Below are 18,527 nucleotides of genomic sequence, written 5' to 3'. Positions count from 1 at the left end.
CTGTAGGGTGTTGAGTACGGTCCCTGGCCTCCACCCACTCGATGCCAGTAGTACATCACAGTGTGACACCCACACACATCTCTGGACATGACCCAGTGTCTCCGGAGGGCAGAATCACTCCCACTGAGAACCACTGCCTTAAAGAATAAGACCACTTTTAAAACAAAACTACACAAAGTTACACACTTTAAAAACTTAACAGTAGTTTCTTAAGTATCAACAAATGTCCCTTTGCTCACATCTTCACAGATGCCTCCCGTATACACACGCCCCCACACAGATGTATTTTTTGGACAGATGGGAACAGTATATATTTTTTCAGTGGCCCCTACATCACAAGCCACTTGCACCCTTATCACGATAAGGTCTCTGGTGCTCACAAGAAAGGCCAACCACAGGGTACGGAGCCAAGATTTCTTTAATGAAAAACAAACAAGGCAAGACAAAAACCTGGGTTGAACAGTCATGCCGCAAGGCAAGGACCCCGGCCCCCATGCTCCCTGCATGTCCCCCAAGGACACCCACTCTGGGGAAGCCACAGGGAGAGAAATGGTGCCTGGGTCCCTGGCATTGTCAGACAGAGGTCCAGTCTGACCCTCAGGATCAGGCAGGGGTCCAGTCTGACCCTCAGGATCAGGCAGGGGTCCACTCTGACCCTCAGGATCACATAAAGGTCCACGCTGACCCTCAGGGCCACTAGATGCTCTGAAGCATGCGGAGAGCATGGTGAAGGCGCTGGCGGGTAGCTGGGGCACAGCCATGGCTCCGCAGGATGCCCAGTGGGTAGGAGGTGCCAGGCCGGCCCTGTTCCAAGAGCGTGAGCACCAGGTTGTCACCCTCACCACTCAGCACCAGCCGAGCCTGCTCACCACTGCAGCAGACCTGCCGAAGGGTGAGAGTTGAGGTTGAGGGAACGAGCCACCCCCAGGCTGCCCCCAGTCCTGGGCCTTCAGGGGGAAGGATTGGAGGGCCCTGGACTGTGAGCTGGGTCTGTATGCCGGCCCCACCTATAAGTGCTTAGGGTCCAGAGCCAAGAGCTCAACTCTACAGAAGGGGAAACTGAGACTCAGATGAAGACCCCCACCCATAGCCACCCCGTGTGACCCCCACATTAATGCAGCAACTCTGCGGCCTTGGGGAAATCGCTCTCCTTCTCTGAGTGGTGTTATTGGTGCAGTCCAGTGGATTCTGACTCCTAGCGACCCCCTGTGACACAGTAGAGCTGTCCCATAGGGTTTCCTAGACTGTAGTCATTACTGAGGGAGCCCTGGGGGTGCAGTGGTTAAGCACTCTGCTGCTAACAAAAAGGTCAGTTTGAACCCACCCAGCAGCTCTGCAGGAGAAAGACCTGGCCACCTGCTTCGGTCCTAGGAAACCCTATGGGGCCGTTCTACTCTGTCCTACAGGGTCACTAGGAGTCAGAATCAACTTGACGCCAAGGGATCAATCTTTACGGAAGTCGATTGCCAGGATTTTCTTCCACAGCAAGGCTGGGTGCGTTCCTACCACCGACCTTTGAGTTAGCACGCTAACTCTTAGCTGTTGTGTCACCAGGGTATCTCTCTGAGTATTAAACTCCCCAATTCCCAAGCAGAGCCTCTGCAAGTCTTTCTCCCTAACTCATGGCCACCCTGGCCCAGACACCACACCCTAGTTCAAACGTAGGTTTTTACTTTGACTGCAGAAAAGGACAGTGTTTTATAAGGTTGCATTCGAAATACGTTTCAGGACTGGTTGGGTTTCTTGGAAACCCTCAGAGCTGCTTGGGAAACATCGAACCTAAAAATGATTTTCCACCAAAATGACAGGCGCTATATTTAACCACACGGGAAGAGCAGTGAAAATGGCATTTTGCTGTTATTTCAACATGTTTTCGTTTGGGTTTGGCGGGCTTGGGTTTCGGAGTCAACACTTTTTTTCTTTTTCAGGAAGCTCGGGGCTCCTAGAGCTTCTGAAAAGCTGCCACGCTATGATCCAATCCGAGGGGGACGCGGCAGCCCCCACCCCGCTGTCCCCTCACCTGCACCGTCCCGTTACTGAAGAGGAGCATCGAGGCCTGACCAAACACCAGGAAACTCAGGAGGCAGAGGCTGGGCCCGGCAGGCGGCGTGGGTCCAGGCAGGGCCCCGTCCTGTGGGCAGACCCAGCCACGCGGGGGTCAGGGCCACGGGTGTCACCAGCCGCCCAGCCCCATCCGCCCCGCCCCATCCGCCCCGCCAGCCTCACCTCCCACAGCCGCTGCTGCAGGTAACGGCTGAAGAGACGGAGGACGGCTAACTTGGCACCCAGCGCACCAGGCACGTCCCTCAGCGTGAACGTCTCCAGTTTCCCGCGGTCGGATGCGTAGCAGACCTGGCTGGAGAGAGAGCCCAGCGGGCAGCGTCAGCTGCAGGGCTCTGTCCCCAGGCTCCCATGCCCACGGACACCGTCCCGCCCAGCTCCGTCCACTCAGACCTTGTCTTAAAGAGCAGCTGCCCTCTGATCGCCTGTGACGACTGAATTACGTGCCTTCAAATATGTATCTGAGGCCCCGGGTGGTGCAGACGGCTATGTGCTCCACTGCTAACTGAAAGGTTGGCAGTTCAAACCCACCCAGCGGTGCCTCAGAAGACAGGCCTGGCGACCTACTTCTGAAAGGTCACAGGCTTGAAAACCCCATGGCGCAGTTCTACTCCACACGCATGGGATGGCCACCAGTCAGAATCGATTTGACGGCACCTACAAAATATGTACTGATGCCCTGGCCCCCGTGCCTGTAAATATGACCCTGTTTGGAAATAGGGTTTTCCTTCTGCTGTGTTAACGAGATTAATGCAGTGTAGGGCGGATCCTAAACCTAACCCATTCTGAGTTCTCAAAAGAGCAGACCAGGCGCAGAGACACACACGGAGGCGGGGGGAACAGACGCCATGTGAAGACCCGTCTACAAACCAGGGAACCCGTGGGGTTACCAACAAAGAAGGCCCCCGCCCCTCCGCAGAGCCAGTGCCCCGAATTCCGACTGCTGTTGTTACTTGCCGTCTAGTCAATTCCAACTGGTGGTCACCCCATGTGTGCAGAGTAGAACTGCCCCTTAAGGTTTCCATGGCTGAAACGACGTATTGCTTTGGGCAGATCAGCTGCAAAAGGGCTCTTCAAAGTGTTAACAAGCAAAGATGTTGCTCTGAGGACTAAGCTGCTCCCGAACCAAGCCCTAGAGTTTTCAGTAGCATCATATGCGTGCGAAAGCTAGATAATGAGTAAGCAAGACGGAAGAAGCATTGACCCCTTTGAATTAGGGTGTTGCAAACAAGACTGAATACAGCATGGACTGCCAGAAGAACACGGAGCCCTGGAGGCGCAGTGGTTAAGAGCTCTGTTGCTAACCAAAAGGTGGGCAGTTCAAATCCACCAGCCACTCCTTGTAAACTATATTGGGAAGTTCTACTCTGTCTTAGAGGGTCACTATGAGTTGAAATTGATGACAACATAATTAGCCAGAGGAACGAACACATCCGTCTTGGAAGAAGTACAGCCAGAACGCTCCTTAGAATCGAGGATGGCGAGACTTTGTCTCACATAATTTGATGGAATATCAACTGAGATGTTTCAACAAACAGATGCAGCTCTGGAGGTGCTCACTTGTCTATGCCAAGAAATATGGAAGACAGCTTCCTGGCCAACTGACTGGAAGAGATCCATATTTATGCCTATTCCCAAGAAAGGTGATCCAACCAAATGTGGAAATTATAGAACGATATCATTAATATTGCACGCAAGCAAAATTCTGCTGAAGATCATTCAAAAACGGCTGCAGCAGCATATCGACAGGGAACTGCCAGAAATTCAGGCCGGTTTCAGAAGAGGACGTGGAACCGGGGATATCATTGCTGATGTCAGATGGATCCTGGCTGAAAGCAGAGAATACCAGAAGGATGTTTACCTGTGTTTTATTGACTATGCAAAGGCATTCGACTGTGTGGATCACAACAAACTATGGATAACACTGCGAAGAATGGGAATTCCAGAACACTTCATTGTGCTCATGAGGAACCTTTACATAGATCAAGAGGTGGTTGTTCAGACAGAACAAGGGGATATTGATTGTTTTAAAGTCAGGAAATGTGTGTGTCAGGGTTGTATCCGTTCACCATACCTATTCAATCTGTATGCTGAGCAAATAATCCGAGAAGCTGGACTATATGAAGAAGAACGGGGCATCAGGATTGGAGAAAGACTCACTAACAACCTGCGTTATGCAGATGACACAGCCTTGCTTGCTGAAAGCAAAGAGGACTTGAAGCACTTACTAATAAAGATCAAAGACCACAGCCTTCAGTATGGATTGCACCTCAAAATAAAGAAAACAAAAATCCTCACAGCTGGACCAGTGAGCAACATCATGGTAAACAGAGAAAAGATTGAAGTTGTCAAGGATTTCGTTTTACTTGGGTCCACAATCAACACGTACGGAAGCAGTAGTCAAGAAATCAAAAGACGCATTGCATTGGGTAAATCTGCAAAGGACCTCTTTAAAGTGTTGAAGAGCAAAGATGTCACCCTGAAGACTAAGGTGCACCTGCCCCAAGCCATGATATTTCCAATCGCAGCACATGCATGTGAAAGCTGGACAATGAATAAGGAAGACTGAAGAAGAGTTGACGCTTTTGAATTATGGTGTTGGCGAAGAATATTGAATATACCACGGACTGCCAGAAGAATGAATAAATTTGGTCTTGGAAGAAGTACAACCAGAGTGGTCCTTAGAAGCAAGGATGGCAAGACTGCATCTTACATACTTTGGACATGTTGTCAGGAGGGATGAGTCCCTGGAGAAGGACATCATGCTTGGCAAAGTACAGGGTCAGCGGAAAAGAGGAAGACCCTCAACAAGATGGATTGACACAGTGGCTGCAATAATGGACTCAAGCATAACAATGATTGTAAGGATGGTGCAGGACTGGGCAGTGTCTCGTTCTGTGGTACCTAGGGTAGCTATGAGTCAGAACCGACTCAACGGCACCTAACAACAACAACTCAGTGAGATGGACCGACACAGTGGCTTCAACAGTAGGCTCAAGCATAACGATTGTGAGGATGGCGCAGGACTGGGCAGTGTTTCGTTCTGTTGTATATGGGGTCACTATGAGTCAGAACCAGCTCAACCGCACCTAACAACCACCACCACCTTTCGGAAGCAGATCACCAGGTCTGTCTTCCGACGTGTCTTTGAGTGGATTCAAACAGCCAACCTTTCAGCTAGTAAGCAAGTGCTTAACCGTTTGCTCCACCCGGGGACTTCTGGCCTCCAAAACTGTGAGAAACTAAATACCTGTTCTTGAAAGCCATCCACTCATGGTCTATTTTGTTACAGCAGTCCTAGGGAACTATGACACCCCCTTGTCCCCTCCCCCCCGCTTGAATCTGACCCATGGAGCCAGCCCTTGACTCAGCGTCTCCTCTGAGACGTCTCTGCCCGTTAACCTCAGCGTGTCCATACTGGGGTCTCGATCAGCCCCAAGCCACCCTTCTGGCATCTTCCCATCTCGGCTGATGGTGGCTCCATCCTTCCCACCTTCAAATGAAGTCCAGAATCCAGCCCCTCCCAGCCCTCTATGGCCACCACTGTGACCCTCCAGTGGCCTGCAGGGACTATAACGTCAAGTCCTCCTGTCTTTCCTCGCTTACTCCAGCTTTCTCACTGTACCTCAAACCTGCCAGCCTCAGTCCTGCTTCAGGGCCTTTGCACATGTTGTTCCCTGTGGCTGCAATGCTGCGCCTGATGGCCTCCTTCTTGTCATCCATGTCTTGCCTGAATGTCACCTCCTCCAAGAGGCCTTCCCCAATCATGCTATCAAGAGTCGCCTCCCCTCCCTCCCTGCCACCTCACCTTCTTCACGTTCTTTCAGAAAAGTGCTACCTGAAATCAACTTAGTCATTCATTTGTTTAGCATTGTCTCCTCCACCAGGCTGTGTAGGTGCACACAGTCGGTGCTTACTAAATAGCTGAGGAATGAAGGAAGGAAGGCGAAGGGACAGCCCGCCTCCCGGGGGACAGGAGCCTCACTACTTACCCCCCTGGGGGGCGCAGGGCCATGTGGGTGCCGTCTCGGAGCAGGACCCCACTGCCCCCGTCCGACAGCTGGTAGCCGAAGCCGTACTTGCTGGAGTATTCCACCCACTTGGGGGCCCAGAGAAGGGGCCGCTGCTCTCCTGGGGGGTCCTGTGTGGCTGGGCACAAAGATGAGGTAAGCTGAGCTGCAGGTGGGGGGCCGGCCTGGCGGCCTGGGCAGGGACTATTGTCAGTTTGATCCCATATAACCCCCCCAAAAACAAACCTGTTCCAAGGCTTGGTGGCTTTAATAGTGGGACTGCAGGCCGAGGGGATAATGAAAGGAGCCCAAGAAACAAACAACCAGCCCTCCTCACCTTTCAGGAAAGTACTGGGGACCCTGGGATTACAAGCTGCTTCTGGAATGCTTATCACGCTATAAGGCTTTGTTTAATTTTTATTAAAAAAGGATTTTGATCCAAAGGGGGAAAATTCAGTACAAAATTTGAAGTTCTCATGGAATCCAGACCTTCTGGAGCCACGGAGTTTCAATGAACCCCTGAAACTATTGCCCTGAGGTCATCTTTAAACCTTAAAGCAAAACTACCCCCTGAAGTCTTCTTTAAACCAAACAATAGTTTAGCTTATTTTCGTGGTCTTTTAAGGACTATCTATATGGGATCAGGGGAAACCCCGATGGTGGAGTCATTAAGAGCAACGGCCGCTAAGCAAAAGCTCACCAGTTGGAGTCCATACTGGACTCCTTGGAAACCCTATGGGCACTTCTACTTTGTCCTATAGGGTCACTATGAGTTGGAATCCACTCAACGGCAACAGGTACATGGGATCAGGAGCACTGGTGGGGCAGTGGTTAAGAGCTACGGCGAGCCAAGGCTGCTAACCAAAAGGTCAGCAGTTCGAATTCACCAGCTGCTCCTTGGCAACCCTACAGGGCGGTTCTACTCTGTCCTATAGGGTCACTGTGAGTCAGAATTGACTCGACAGCAAGGCGTTTGTTTTTTTTGGTGGTTATATGAGGTCAAATTGACAACAGGAACTCGAAAGCTGAGATAGGAAGCTTGGGGGCAGTGAGTGTATGTTAGTGGGGGAGGGACAATTGAGAAGGAGGGTGAGAACGGTCACAGCTTAAAGGACATAATCGATGTCACTGAATTGTATGTGCAGAAACTGTCAAAGGGGGTGTGTTTTGCTGTGTCTATTTTCAACAACAATAAAATAAAAAATGTATTAAAATTTAAAAGATGACATGAAAATAAATAAAAAGTGATCAGTGCAATGTGGAATCCCCGGAACAGAAAAAGGACATTGGTGGAAAACCAGGTGATATTGAATAAAGTCCCCGCGTCAGTTTCTCCGCCGTGACAAACACCATGGTGACAGAAGATGCTTGCAGGAGGGGACACTGGGTGAGGGGTAGGCAGGCACTCTCTGCATGATCTTTGCCACTTTTCTGCAAGTCTAAAATGATTTTTTAATGGTTATTAAAAATTGGAAAAAAAGGGTGGCTCCAGGGAAACTTTAAAATGTGGGGCCTTTCTTGGGCTCCACAGGCGGGGGAGGCTGGAAAAGAAGGGAGATGGGCCGACGTGATATAGAAAAGGCTTGAAGGGAGGACGGCGGACCTGGTCTGCAGTTCAGGGCTCCCTCTCTGCGGAGTCCTGGTGGCGCCGTGGTTAAGAGCTTTGCTGCTAACCAAAAGGCTGGCAGCTCAAATCTACCAACTGCTCCTTGGAAACCCTACAGAGCAGCTCTGCTCTGTTCTATAGGGTCACTACGAGTCGGAATTGACTTGATGGGAACAGGTTTCTTTTTTATGGTTTCTCCATGGGGGTTGGGGCAGGACATTGTGGGCTGGTGGAGGTTTGGGGTCCTGGGACTCAGGGACGGGGGCTTGGTGTTGGCCAAAGTCCAATGTTGCATTTCCTCCCTCAGTTCCTCTCTGGCTCTCAAACGGGACAGGATTAAGGGCTTGAGAGACCCAGGCCCTAAGGAACTGATTGTGCCCTTAAGACACCTCACAACACGTCACCCGAAATAAAGATAACGGTTGTTGTTGGGTGCCATCGAGTCGATTTTCAACTCATAGCGGCCCCGCGGGACAGAGCAGAGCTGCCTCATAGGGTCCCCTGGGCTGCAATCTTTATGGCAGCAGATCACCAGGTCTCCCTCCCACGGAGCACTTCACTGTTGCGCCACCTGGGCTCCTTACGGTCATTGTAAGATATGTGTGAAAGGACCTCACAAAGTCCCAGATGGCGCACAATGACCACCTCCATCACTATGATTACAGGTGGGGAAACTGAGGCACAGAAGGGTCCGAATGCCCTGAGGCCTCTTTCTTCTCATTCCGCCGCCTTCCTGCCCCCCCAGGGGAGCCCCAGGAATGCCTGGGAAGGGCCCGGATGGGGATGGGGGCAACATTCCCGGGACATTAAGAGAGAGGAGGCCTCTGTGGGCTGGATGGGGCTCCTACCTGGGGGGGCAGCGTCCAGGCAGAGCAGCAGGCCCTGGATGGCTGCCTCCACCTCTGGCCGCCAGCTCCCCTCAGACCCTGGGGAGACAGATAGGTGGGGAGACAGGAGGGGAAGGGGGCAGACAGGCCTGGCTCCTGCCAGCTGCCCATGTCTGTCCAGGGAAATGCTACTTTCGGCCCAGAAGGATTCCTTACGGCACTCCCATTTTACAGGTGGGAAAACTGAGGCCAGAAGAGCTGTGGCTCTTGAAAGGCAGAGATCTGCTCACCCTCAGGGTCACTCCTGAGGGTCCCTTGGGTAAGCAGGCAGATGGGAACCTCGGGGCAGAGAGCCCCTCTCTCAGACAGGGAGGCCTGCAAAGAGAGCAGAGGGGTGAGGGGCCGCCCAGCTCCCTGGGAGAGGCCTGAGGTGGGTGAGGGGCCCCAAACACCCTGCAGCCCCTCCAGGAGACACCCTGCCCTCTCCCTCACCCAGCCCTGCCCTGAGCCGACTCAGCATACAGGCGGACCGGCTTCCACTGGGATGTAACCTCAGAAAGCCTCAAAGGCATACAGTAGACATTCAATAAGTGTGCATGGAATGAAGAAGTAGATGGAATTACGGTGGTGGGATCCGGCCCTTGGGAAACCCCCAGGCCAGGGGCACAGAGCTGGACACAAATGGGCCCCACCCCCATGGGTGGTGGGTCAGAGGATGGGGTCCAGAGCTGGGGACCCAGAAGAGGTGGACCTCAGTCCAGAGGTGTAGGGAAGCCTGTGTGTGGAGGGGGTTTGGAGGTGGTCAGGGCAAACCCCCAGGGCTCTTGGGAGAGGGATGCCCTGGGTACACCTGTCCAGACCTGTGCATGTGCCCCCAGCCCCGGCTCTTCACCTCACTGCTCCAGTCCATGGAGTCAGGCTCCGGACCCTCTTCTCCTGGTCCTGGGGTCTCTTTGGGAGTGAAGGGGCCTGGGGAAGGTGCGAGGACATGTGGGGGGCAGGTCTGGACCCCACATCCACCTCTGCCATGGGTGTGGAGACATTGTGGAGCAGGTGGGGGGTCTGGCCAGGTGTGTGAGGGCTGGGACAGGTGTCAGGCAGGTAGAAGCAGGTGAGAGGTATGGGCAGGTGAGGGAAGCTGTAGGCAGATGTGGGGCAGGCGTGGGCAGTGAGAGCAAGTGCTGGGGGTGCAGGCGGAGGTGGGCAGGTATGGGCAGGTAGGGTACTCACAGGGTGGCCGGCACTGAGTCAGCAGCAGCTGGCCCACCTTCCGGAAAAGCCTGCCCAGGGGCTGGGGGATGGCAAAGATGGGGGTGCTGTGGCAGGAGTGAGGGGGCAGCCGGTCTGGAGTGAAACCCTTCAGAAGGAGCGTCAGGATCAGTACCAGGCTCAGGTCACCTGCTCCCAGCCCCTGCACCTGAAACACCTGGGTGCTTCGCTCCTTCCTGAAGAAAATATCACGACCAGGCCACATGGCACAGGGACTGCCCACCTGTGTGAAGAAATCATCCTGCAGCACCTGGTCAAGGCTGGGCCGCTCCGCCGGGTTGGGCGCCAGGAGGCGGGCTATGAGGCTGCGAGCGTTGGGCGACAGATGTGTGGGTTCAGGGTAGCGGCCCTCACGGATGTTTTGGTACATCTCTGACAGTGGTGCTGCCGTGAACGGCGGGGATCCGGTCAGCACCATGTACCTGGGTGGGGTGCAGGGGGCAGAAACCTGGGTGCCTGCTTGCATCTGTCCTGGGCATTGTCCAGGGTTTACTTGCACCTGCCTGTGCACACCTGGCCATACCTACCCACACAGCCCCGCCCCGCTCAGGGATACCAGCACCTGTCTACACAACTGTCTGCTCCTGTCCCATATCTGCATACACCTTTCCAGTTTTATTTCTACATGCTCACACCTGCCCCACTTCTGTATGTTCCTGACCATTGTACATAATCCCACATGCCCTGACCTACCTGTGAAACTCCCACCTGCCCACATCTACACTCACCTGAGCACACCTGTCCTCCCTCATACACATCCCCACATCCGCCCTATTCTCACTTGCATGGTTGAATGATGGCAGGTGCGTGTTCCCCCTCCCCACACCTGCACACACCTGCCTACATCTGTTCTGTGTATGCTCACACCTGTCCACCCCCTCATTCAGCCTTCCCTGTACACGCTTAATGGAGCCCTGGTGGCACAGTGGTTAAGAGCTGGGCTGCTAACCAAAAGGTCAGCAGTTCGAATCTACCAGTCTCTCCTTGGAAACCCTACGGGGCAGTTCTACCCTCTGCTATAGGGTCGCTATGAGTCAGAATTGACTCAGTGGCAACAGGTTTAGTTTTGGCACATACTTACACCTGCCTTGACTTGCCTGTATGTGCTCCCACCTGCCCATACCTGGCTCCACCTGGGCAGTCCTGCCCACTGTCCCCAGACCCAGGGATCCTGGGGAACCACTCACATGATGCAGCCCAGAGCCCAGATGTCCGACTGGCAGGAGTGCCCATTCCTAGAGACCACCTCAGGGGCCAGGAAGTTTGGAGTCCCGCAGAGCACTCTGAGAGAGGGAGAGTGGGGGCTGGGCCCCCTTGTCAGACTCAGAGTCTCATCTGTGCCCACCCAGAGGGACTTCTCAGAGTCTCCCCAGTCTCACCTGTGGCAGCGGCCCCCCGGCCCCACCCTGGCGGCCAGCCCTAGGTCTCCTATCTTCACCTCCATGTTCTTGTTCAGAAAGAAGTTACCTGCCGGTGGGAGGTAGGAGTGGGGGTTGGGGGTGATGGTGAAGCCTTGCTCCTGCTCCCCTCCCCCAAGGGTCCCCTCCATGGCACTCACTGAGCTTCAGGTCCCGGTGCACAATGTGCTGCTGGTGCAGATAATGCAGGCCGCTGACCAGACCCCGCAGATAATAGCGCACCTCAGGCTCTGTCAGGGTCTGCCGGGCCTTCAGCACATGGGCCAAGGACTGCAGGTAACGGGCACAGGTGAGCTCAGGTAATGGGTACAGGTGAGCTCAGAGCAGGTGGGTACTGTAAGTTCAAGGGGCCCAAGAAGGCAAAGGTAAGTTCGACTTGGCCAAGCTAGGCATGGCAGATGTGGGATGGACACAAACGAGCACAGGTGAGCTCAGGTGGACATAGGTGAGCATGGGTAAGTTCAGATGAGCCCAAGTAGAAACACAGGAGTTCAGATGGGCACAAAATGGCCACAGGTGAGTTCGAAAATGACCATATGATCACAGGTGAACACAGAATGGGCATAAGCTGGGCACAAGTGACACAGGTAGCTCAGGAGTACTTAAGTGGACAAAGTAAGTTCAAGGCATCTATGAAGGCACAACTAAGTTCAACTGGGCCAATGTGGGCATGCCTGAGTGTGGGGTGAGCACGGATCAACACAGGTGAGCACAGGTAAGCTCAGGTGGGCACAGGTGAGCATGGATGAGTTCAGGTGGGTCCAAGTAGAAACAAACAAGTTAAGACAACCACAGCATAAGATGGGCACGGGTAGAGACAGGCGATCTCAGGTGTGCCTAGATGAATCAAGTGCCTAGGTGGACACAGGTGAGTGAAAGATGGGCACAGATGGGTATTTGTGGGCATAGGAAGCACTGATGACCAGACACTGGTAGAGGTCCCATAATGGGCATATGGACACAGTAGAAACAGGTAAGTACAGGTGGACACAGATGGGCACAGTAGACATGGAGTGGCCACTGCCTGCTCCTTCTCCTTCTCACTTCCCCTCACCCGCAGCTCTCCCCCAGGGCACCTGGCGGCTGCAGTACTCCAGCACCATGTACACGTGGTCGCGGTCAGCGAAGTGTCCATGGAAGGCCACAATGTTGCGGTGTCGCAGATGGCTGTGCAGAGCGATCTCACGCTCCACCTGTGGGCATGGCCTCCACGTGTGCACACCCGCCGGTGGACGTGCCCCGAGGGCACACACCCCAGGATTCATGTCAACAGGTGTACACTCTCCCCACACACACAAAGGGCAGGAACCACTCTGGGGACCCGCTTTGGGTGTGGGGCTTCTCGGGATGTGGATGGGGGCTTGTACCTTCCCTCCTGGAGGCAGCCGCCCAGCCCCGCCCCCACCACGTGGCACCACCTTGAGGGCAAAGACAGCACTGGTGGACATGTCTGTTAGCTTGTAGCAGCGGCTGAAGGCACCCTGTGGGGAAGGGGATTAGCCCACTCAGTGGACAAGCGGACACAAGTGTGCAGACAGGTGGCCTGAGCAGGGCAGAGGCACGAGGCTGCCAGGGAACCAGGTGTGGCCAGGTCCCTTCACACACACCTGTCACTGGATACACTCTGAGAAACGTGGACACACAGCTCATACCCTCATACCTGGACACACAGCATAGACACAACATAAAGACACAACACAGACACATACTACAACACATGGGTGGACACACAACACATGGACACACAATGCAGGACACACAACACATGGACACAATGCAGGACACACAACATGACACATGAACACACAATGCAGGTCACACAAAATACATAATATGACACACAGATACACAATACAGACACACAACACAACACATGAACACACAATGCAGAATACACAACACAAGATACACAACGCACAGGCACACAACACATGGACGCACAACACAAGATACACAATTCAACACACAGATACACAACACAGAGACACACAACACAACACATGAACACAATGCAGGACACACAAGATACACAACACAACACATGGACACACAGCACAACACAGGATACACAACACAGCACACGGACACACAGAGGGCACAGAGATTTATAACACACTGAGACACACAACATATCAGACACACACCTGAACACACAAAACCACGCATCACACACCTGGAGACACCACACAGCACTGAGTCACACAGGAAGGCACCAAGACCCATCACACCCCTGGCCACTCAACCCCTGGACACACAGCACAACACTCCAGACGCCGTTCCCGCCACAGGATCCGCGCCACGGACTCTGACCCCCAGACCCCGAACTCTCGGGGAGACCCCTAACTCGCCAGGACCCAAGCCCGGCGCCCAGACAAAACCGCGCGTCCTGCGCCCCGCGCCGCCCGATTGCGCGCGCCCCCGCCGGGGACCCGGACCCGGGGAGGGTGCCCCCCACCTTGCCGATCAGCTTCCCGCGCCGGTAGACGCGACCCGAGCCCGGGTCGCGAAGGAAGGAGGCCACCAGCTGGCGACTCCTGCGCCGCCGCCGCAGCCCGGGCTCCATCGCGCCCTGGGGACTGGCGCTGGCGCAGCCTCGGCAGACCCCGCGCCCGCGCCACCGCGGCTCTGGGGACCGCCGACACCGGGGTGCGTCTCATTGGCCGCAGGGGCAGGGAAAGGCGGAGTCCGGGCGCTCCTGGGTTGGCCCGCGGCGGGAGGGGGCCGGTGCGTGGGGGACGCCTGGGCGTGCTGGGACGCAGGGCGGCAGGGAGGCCGGGGACAGGGATAGCTCCCTAGGGCTGGGAACTGTTGGAGCGCCCATTTTACCGAGCAGGAAACTGAGCCCCAGAAGGATCCATCCGCATCGCCGGCCTTTCCCACGGTGCGCACGGGGCGCGTGTCTGTTCTTCCTGAACGTGTGTGTCTGTGTTCCTGCTGCTGGCTTTGTGTGCCTTCCTGTGTGGCAGTGTGCCGTGTTGTGGCTCCAGGTGTGTGTTGTGTGGCTTTGTGTGTCCGGGTGTGTGTGCCTGAACGCGCTGTGTGTCTAGGGCGTTATCCATCTCTGTGTCCTGGGTCCTGCCTGATAATGTGAGACTTGAGCCCAATGGCTCTGGGGAGCTATGGCAGGATTTAGAGGAGGAGAGAAGCCGGGGCTAGTGGATGTGAAGCCTGGGACAGGGACAGGGCTGAGGTCTGGCGAGACTGATGGGCTGACACTGGGGTTTGGGACTGGGGGCACAGGGCGGCCAGAGATGGGGTATGAGGGACAGTTTGATGAGAAGATATTGGACCGGTTTGGACCCCCTTGGGTGCCATGGGAGGCATCCCTGAGCCCTTGTCATGCCCCACACTCAGCTCTAACCCCTTTCCTTGCTTTCTCCCAGTTCAGCCTTTCTTCAACCCTGGGACCCTGGAACAGTCTTGCCCCCATTTTACATGTGAGCACACTGAGGCTCAGAGAGGTTAAATCGCTTACCCAGCCAGGAAGGGACACCGGCAGGATTTGAATCCAGGCAGCTGTCTGTGCTTGCGAGGCATTAATCCCCAAACATTACATAACTCCATGAGTGGGGCGGGGTTAGCAGGACTCTGTGTGGCTGGAATCAGCCTTCGGAATTTTCCAGAGAACAGATTTTCGTATCGGGCCGGCCACACCACCAGGGGACAGAAAACACCCTCTGAGTTGTTGTGGGCCTGCCTGATGTGGTTCGTCAAGTTGGGGTGCCCAGAGCATAGGGGGCCCCTCAGGGGGCCCCAGTGTGTGTGGTAGAGTAGGACTCCACCACTTTCCTAGGGGTCTAGCCAAGGATTCCAGGCCAGCAGGGCTAGGGGCCAGCTGGCTGTGGCCCGAGTCCCCTGCTAATGAGAACCACGTGCAGCATACCGGAAGGTGGGCAGCTCAGGGGAATGGGGGAGCCTCAGCCGTGTCATCACTGTCACCCCGGAATCCACAAGGGGAGACAGCCAGTTCCCTCTGGAGACCGTAAATCCATCCACGTGCATTAATTCAGGTACTCACGAAGCATCTACTGTGTGCAGAGCCTGTGCTGGGCTCAATATGCCCAAGACAGACCCTGCCTGGCCCTCAAAAAATGACAAAGGTTTAAGGGACTACAAGGAGATCATCCGAGACTTCACCACATTGGGGGTCAAGGAAGGCTCCTGGAAGCCCTGTCCGTGAGGTAGGTAAGGCCAGAGAAGGCACATGAAAGCACAGGATTGCCAGGCTGCAGGTGACTGGGTCCCAGCTGGAGCCCTTGACCCCGGCCCCCCCATGCAGTCCCCAAGACACCCCACCCCAGCAGCCCCGGGAGAGGTGCCAGGTGGAGCCCTCGTGCTGAGGCGGGCACTGAGCTGCCCAAACACCCAGCAGAGGAGAAGTCAGAAGACGCTGGCCCTGCGCCTTGAAGCTGGGTCAGCTGATGCCTTCTGCCCAGGGACCAGCTCTCTCCCAGGCTCCCTTGGCCTCTCCTTCCCGCCCACTGTATTTTCTGACTGAGCCACCACTGTGGAACCAGGAGGGCTCCTTGTCCTGGCCAGCATCCCTCTGAGCTGGGACCCGTTCCCCAGCCTGCCTGAGCCCCTCTGACCAGTTGCCCCCAGTGCCCGCCTGCCCCTGCCTCACTGCCTGCCCCAGCCTGGCCTCAGGGGCTTCCAGGGGCAGCTGGGGATGGGCCACCCCATGCCGCACCTTCTCTCCGAAGGCCTGGGACAGCTTTGGCTTCAGGTGAACCCACCCCTCTGTCCCATCCTGGTTCTCCCCAGAAACACTTCCTGAAGCCCCTCTTGTCCTTGTTCTCATCCTCCTCTCCATCTTCCTCATTCATTTGTTAACACATTTACCTAATGAGCGCCAGACACTGGGGGGCAACTAACAGACCAAATGGTGAGCGGTGGAGAGGGTGACATCCTGGAGGGGAGAGGGGAACAGGAAACACGCAGTCGGAAATAAAGGCCGGAAGGCCAGGAGGGGCGAGGGCTTCGGTGCCAAAGAAAGTGGAGTAACATACCAATAAACACAACGTGGCCCGTCGTACAAGGGAACGTGGTTTAGCCATAAAAAGGAGTGAAGCTCTGACACATGCTGCACCGTGGATGAACCCCCAAAACGTGCTGCTGAGCGAAATAAGTCAGACACGAAAGGCCATACATGGCGTGATTCCATTTCTGTGAAATGTCCAGAAGAGGCAAACCCAGAGGCAGATTGGGGATCAGTGGTTGGCAGGGGCTGGGGGTAGGGAGTGACTGCGACAGGTGGGGGGTTTCTGTGTGGGATGGGGAGAATGTTCTGGAATTAGACAGCGGTGATGGTTGCACAACATTGTGTATATACTAAAAACCATGAGCTGTACACTCTAAAGTAGCTGATTTTATGTCATGTGAACGTCACCTCAATTCAAACAAAACAAAAGGAAGGAGAGTGAGGTGCCACAGGGGTCGGGGGGACCTCTCAGAGATGTGACCCACCCAAGGGGTGATGTCCCAGTTTGGGGCTGCGGACTTGAGGGACCCGTGCATTGGAAGGGGGTTCAGGGCTTGGGTTCAAGAACGGGGGAGGGAGACTCAGGCATTCATCTGTCCTGGAACCCTTAATTCTACAATGAAAGCAAGCTGACAATCCCAGTAAAACAGAAAAAATGTATACATATACATCACAAGATTGCCCACTTCCCAGAAAACACAGCTTCTAGGGTTTATTGATATCCCCATTTCATTGTTACTGTTACTTGATGTCAGGTCGGTTCACCCCCATTTTACAGAGGGGAAAACTGAGGCATGGTTTGCATGGTGAGCCCAGGATTGCAGCCCTGGAAAAGGGAGGGTAGCATTCAGCAGCAGCCTGACCCTCCTGTTCCGGCCCCTCCCCAGGGCTCCCCAGGCTGGGTGGTGGTAGGCTGGAGCTGCTGCTGGGCCATGGTCCCCCCACGCCCCCCACAACCCAGTCCCTAGATGGTATTTTCCCTTCCCATCTCCACTTTCTTGCTGACCTAACTCGCCAGACTCAGCAGATTCCCCAGGAGGTGAGCTGGGCAGCTCAGCTTAAAATACCTGCTGCAGGCAGAGGGATGGCCAATGAGCCAGCTCTGGCAGACTCCCGGGAGACCTCGGGAGGCTCACGGGGCTGGGCGCCGTTCCTTCTGGAAGGTGTCAGGCGGGGTGGGGGGCATCCCAGGCTGGGGAGACGTGACTCAGCCCACATCTGCGCTCCTGGCCTTTCAAACATGGTAGACATCCACATGTCTGCCCCGTGAGCCTTCAGCCTGACCATTCCAGTCTTGGGAGACCAGCGGGCTCGTGAACAGAGGGGCAGGAGGGATCCCCACTGCCACCTGTGCCCCAGAAAGCCCATGACTCTGGTGCCCAAAACCAGAGCCATCTGAAATTGGGCGCCCAGGTTCTCCGTGCTCCCACCTCCCTCAGGACCAAATCTTGTCCTTGTTTCTCTCCGCCTCTCTGTGCTGGCCCATGTGGGCTCCTTCTAGAAGATTCCTCCTCTCCTGTCACCCAGGACACCCCCTCTCCAGGTTTCCTCCCACCTTTCTGGTCATATCTCAGTTCTCCTTCAAGTTTCCTCCTCCTTCTCCAGGTGGAGAGGGCCTTGTCCCCTCCTCCCTTCCTTCCTCCCCACCCCACACCCCTGCTGACATGGTCCAGACCTTTAGCACCAACCGTGGTCTTGGGTCTTTAACTTGGCTCCAGAGGGACACCAAAGTGAGCTGCTTGTCTCTCTTACCCAGTCTCAGCCTGGGCTCCCGCAGTGCAGAGCCTGAAGCAAGGGTTTGGTGCGGAGCGTTGATTTGGAGAGCAGAAGAGCTGGGGAGAGAGTCAGGTAGGAGCTGGTTACCACTACAGGCACCTGGGGCTAAGCCTACTGGGGACCCTCTGAGGAACCGAGTAGAACATCCCTCAGAATTGCCTGCCCAAGATGAAAATGAAGGGACATTGACTCCCTGGCTCTTGTCCCCCAATGGCTCCCGTAGGTGGTCCACTGTCAGTGCCAGCAGGAGGGGGCTGTGTCCTCTCCCCTGCAGACTCAGCATTGACTTCCACGCAGGGAAATTGATTGTCTCTGGCTCCGCGCGACATGCTGTGGGGCCCTTGGAACCTGCAGATTCTGCCATTTCGTCTGTGTGGGTCTTTTTGCTAATTACAAGAGGAGTCACTCACTGTCATGTGGGCTCCTGGATGGGCTCCTGGGACAGAAAGGGAACATTAGTGGAAAGACTGGTGACGTGGAATAAAGTCTGGACTCAGTCCAGAGTAACATGCCCACATGGGTTTCTTAGTTGTGGCAAGTGTACCTTGTGTTGTAAGGTGTCACCAGGAGGGGCAGGGT

General features: G+C 55.1%; 1 protein-coding gene across 1 annotated transcript; it reads right to left on the bottom strand.

The window, feature by feature from the left end:
• Nucleotides 1–696: 696 nt before the first annotated feature.
• PLK5 (polo like kinase 5 (inactive)) lies at nucleotides 697–13,754 on the bottom strand. Its single transcript, XM_049875772.1, is given in 15 exon segments — nucleotides 697–882; nucleotides 2,021–2,131; nucleotides 6,054–6,104; nucleotides 6,107–6,210; nucleotides 8,526–8,603; nucleotides 8,795–8,879; nucleotides 9,397–9,473; nucleotides 9,735–9,861; nucleotides 9,997–10,195; nucleotides 10,961–11,056; nucleotides 11,153–11,240; nucleotides 11,332–11,468; nucleotides 12,263–12,384; nucleotides 12,559–12,672; nucleotides 13,647–13,754. Coding segments are annotated over 15 exon segments (1,683 nt in total).
• Between the last annotated feature and the right edge of the window lie 4,773 nt (nucleotides 13,755–18,527).

This window comes from Elephas maximus, chromosome 3 (assembly GCF_024166365.1).
Source record: "Elephas maximus indicus isolate mEleMax1 chromosome 3, mEleMax1 primary haplotype, whole genome shotgun sequence".
In the NCBI taxonomy this organism is placed as follows: Eukaryota; Metazoa; Chordata; class Mammalia; order Proboscidea; family Elephantidae; genus Elephas; species Elephas maximus.
This window is presented reverse-complemented; position numbering and strand designations above follow the sequence as displayed.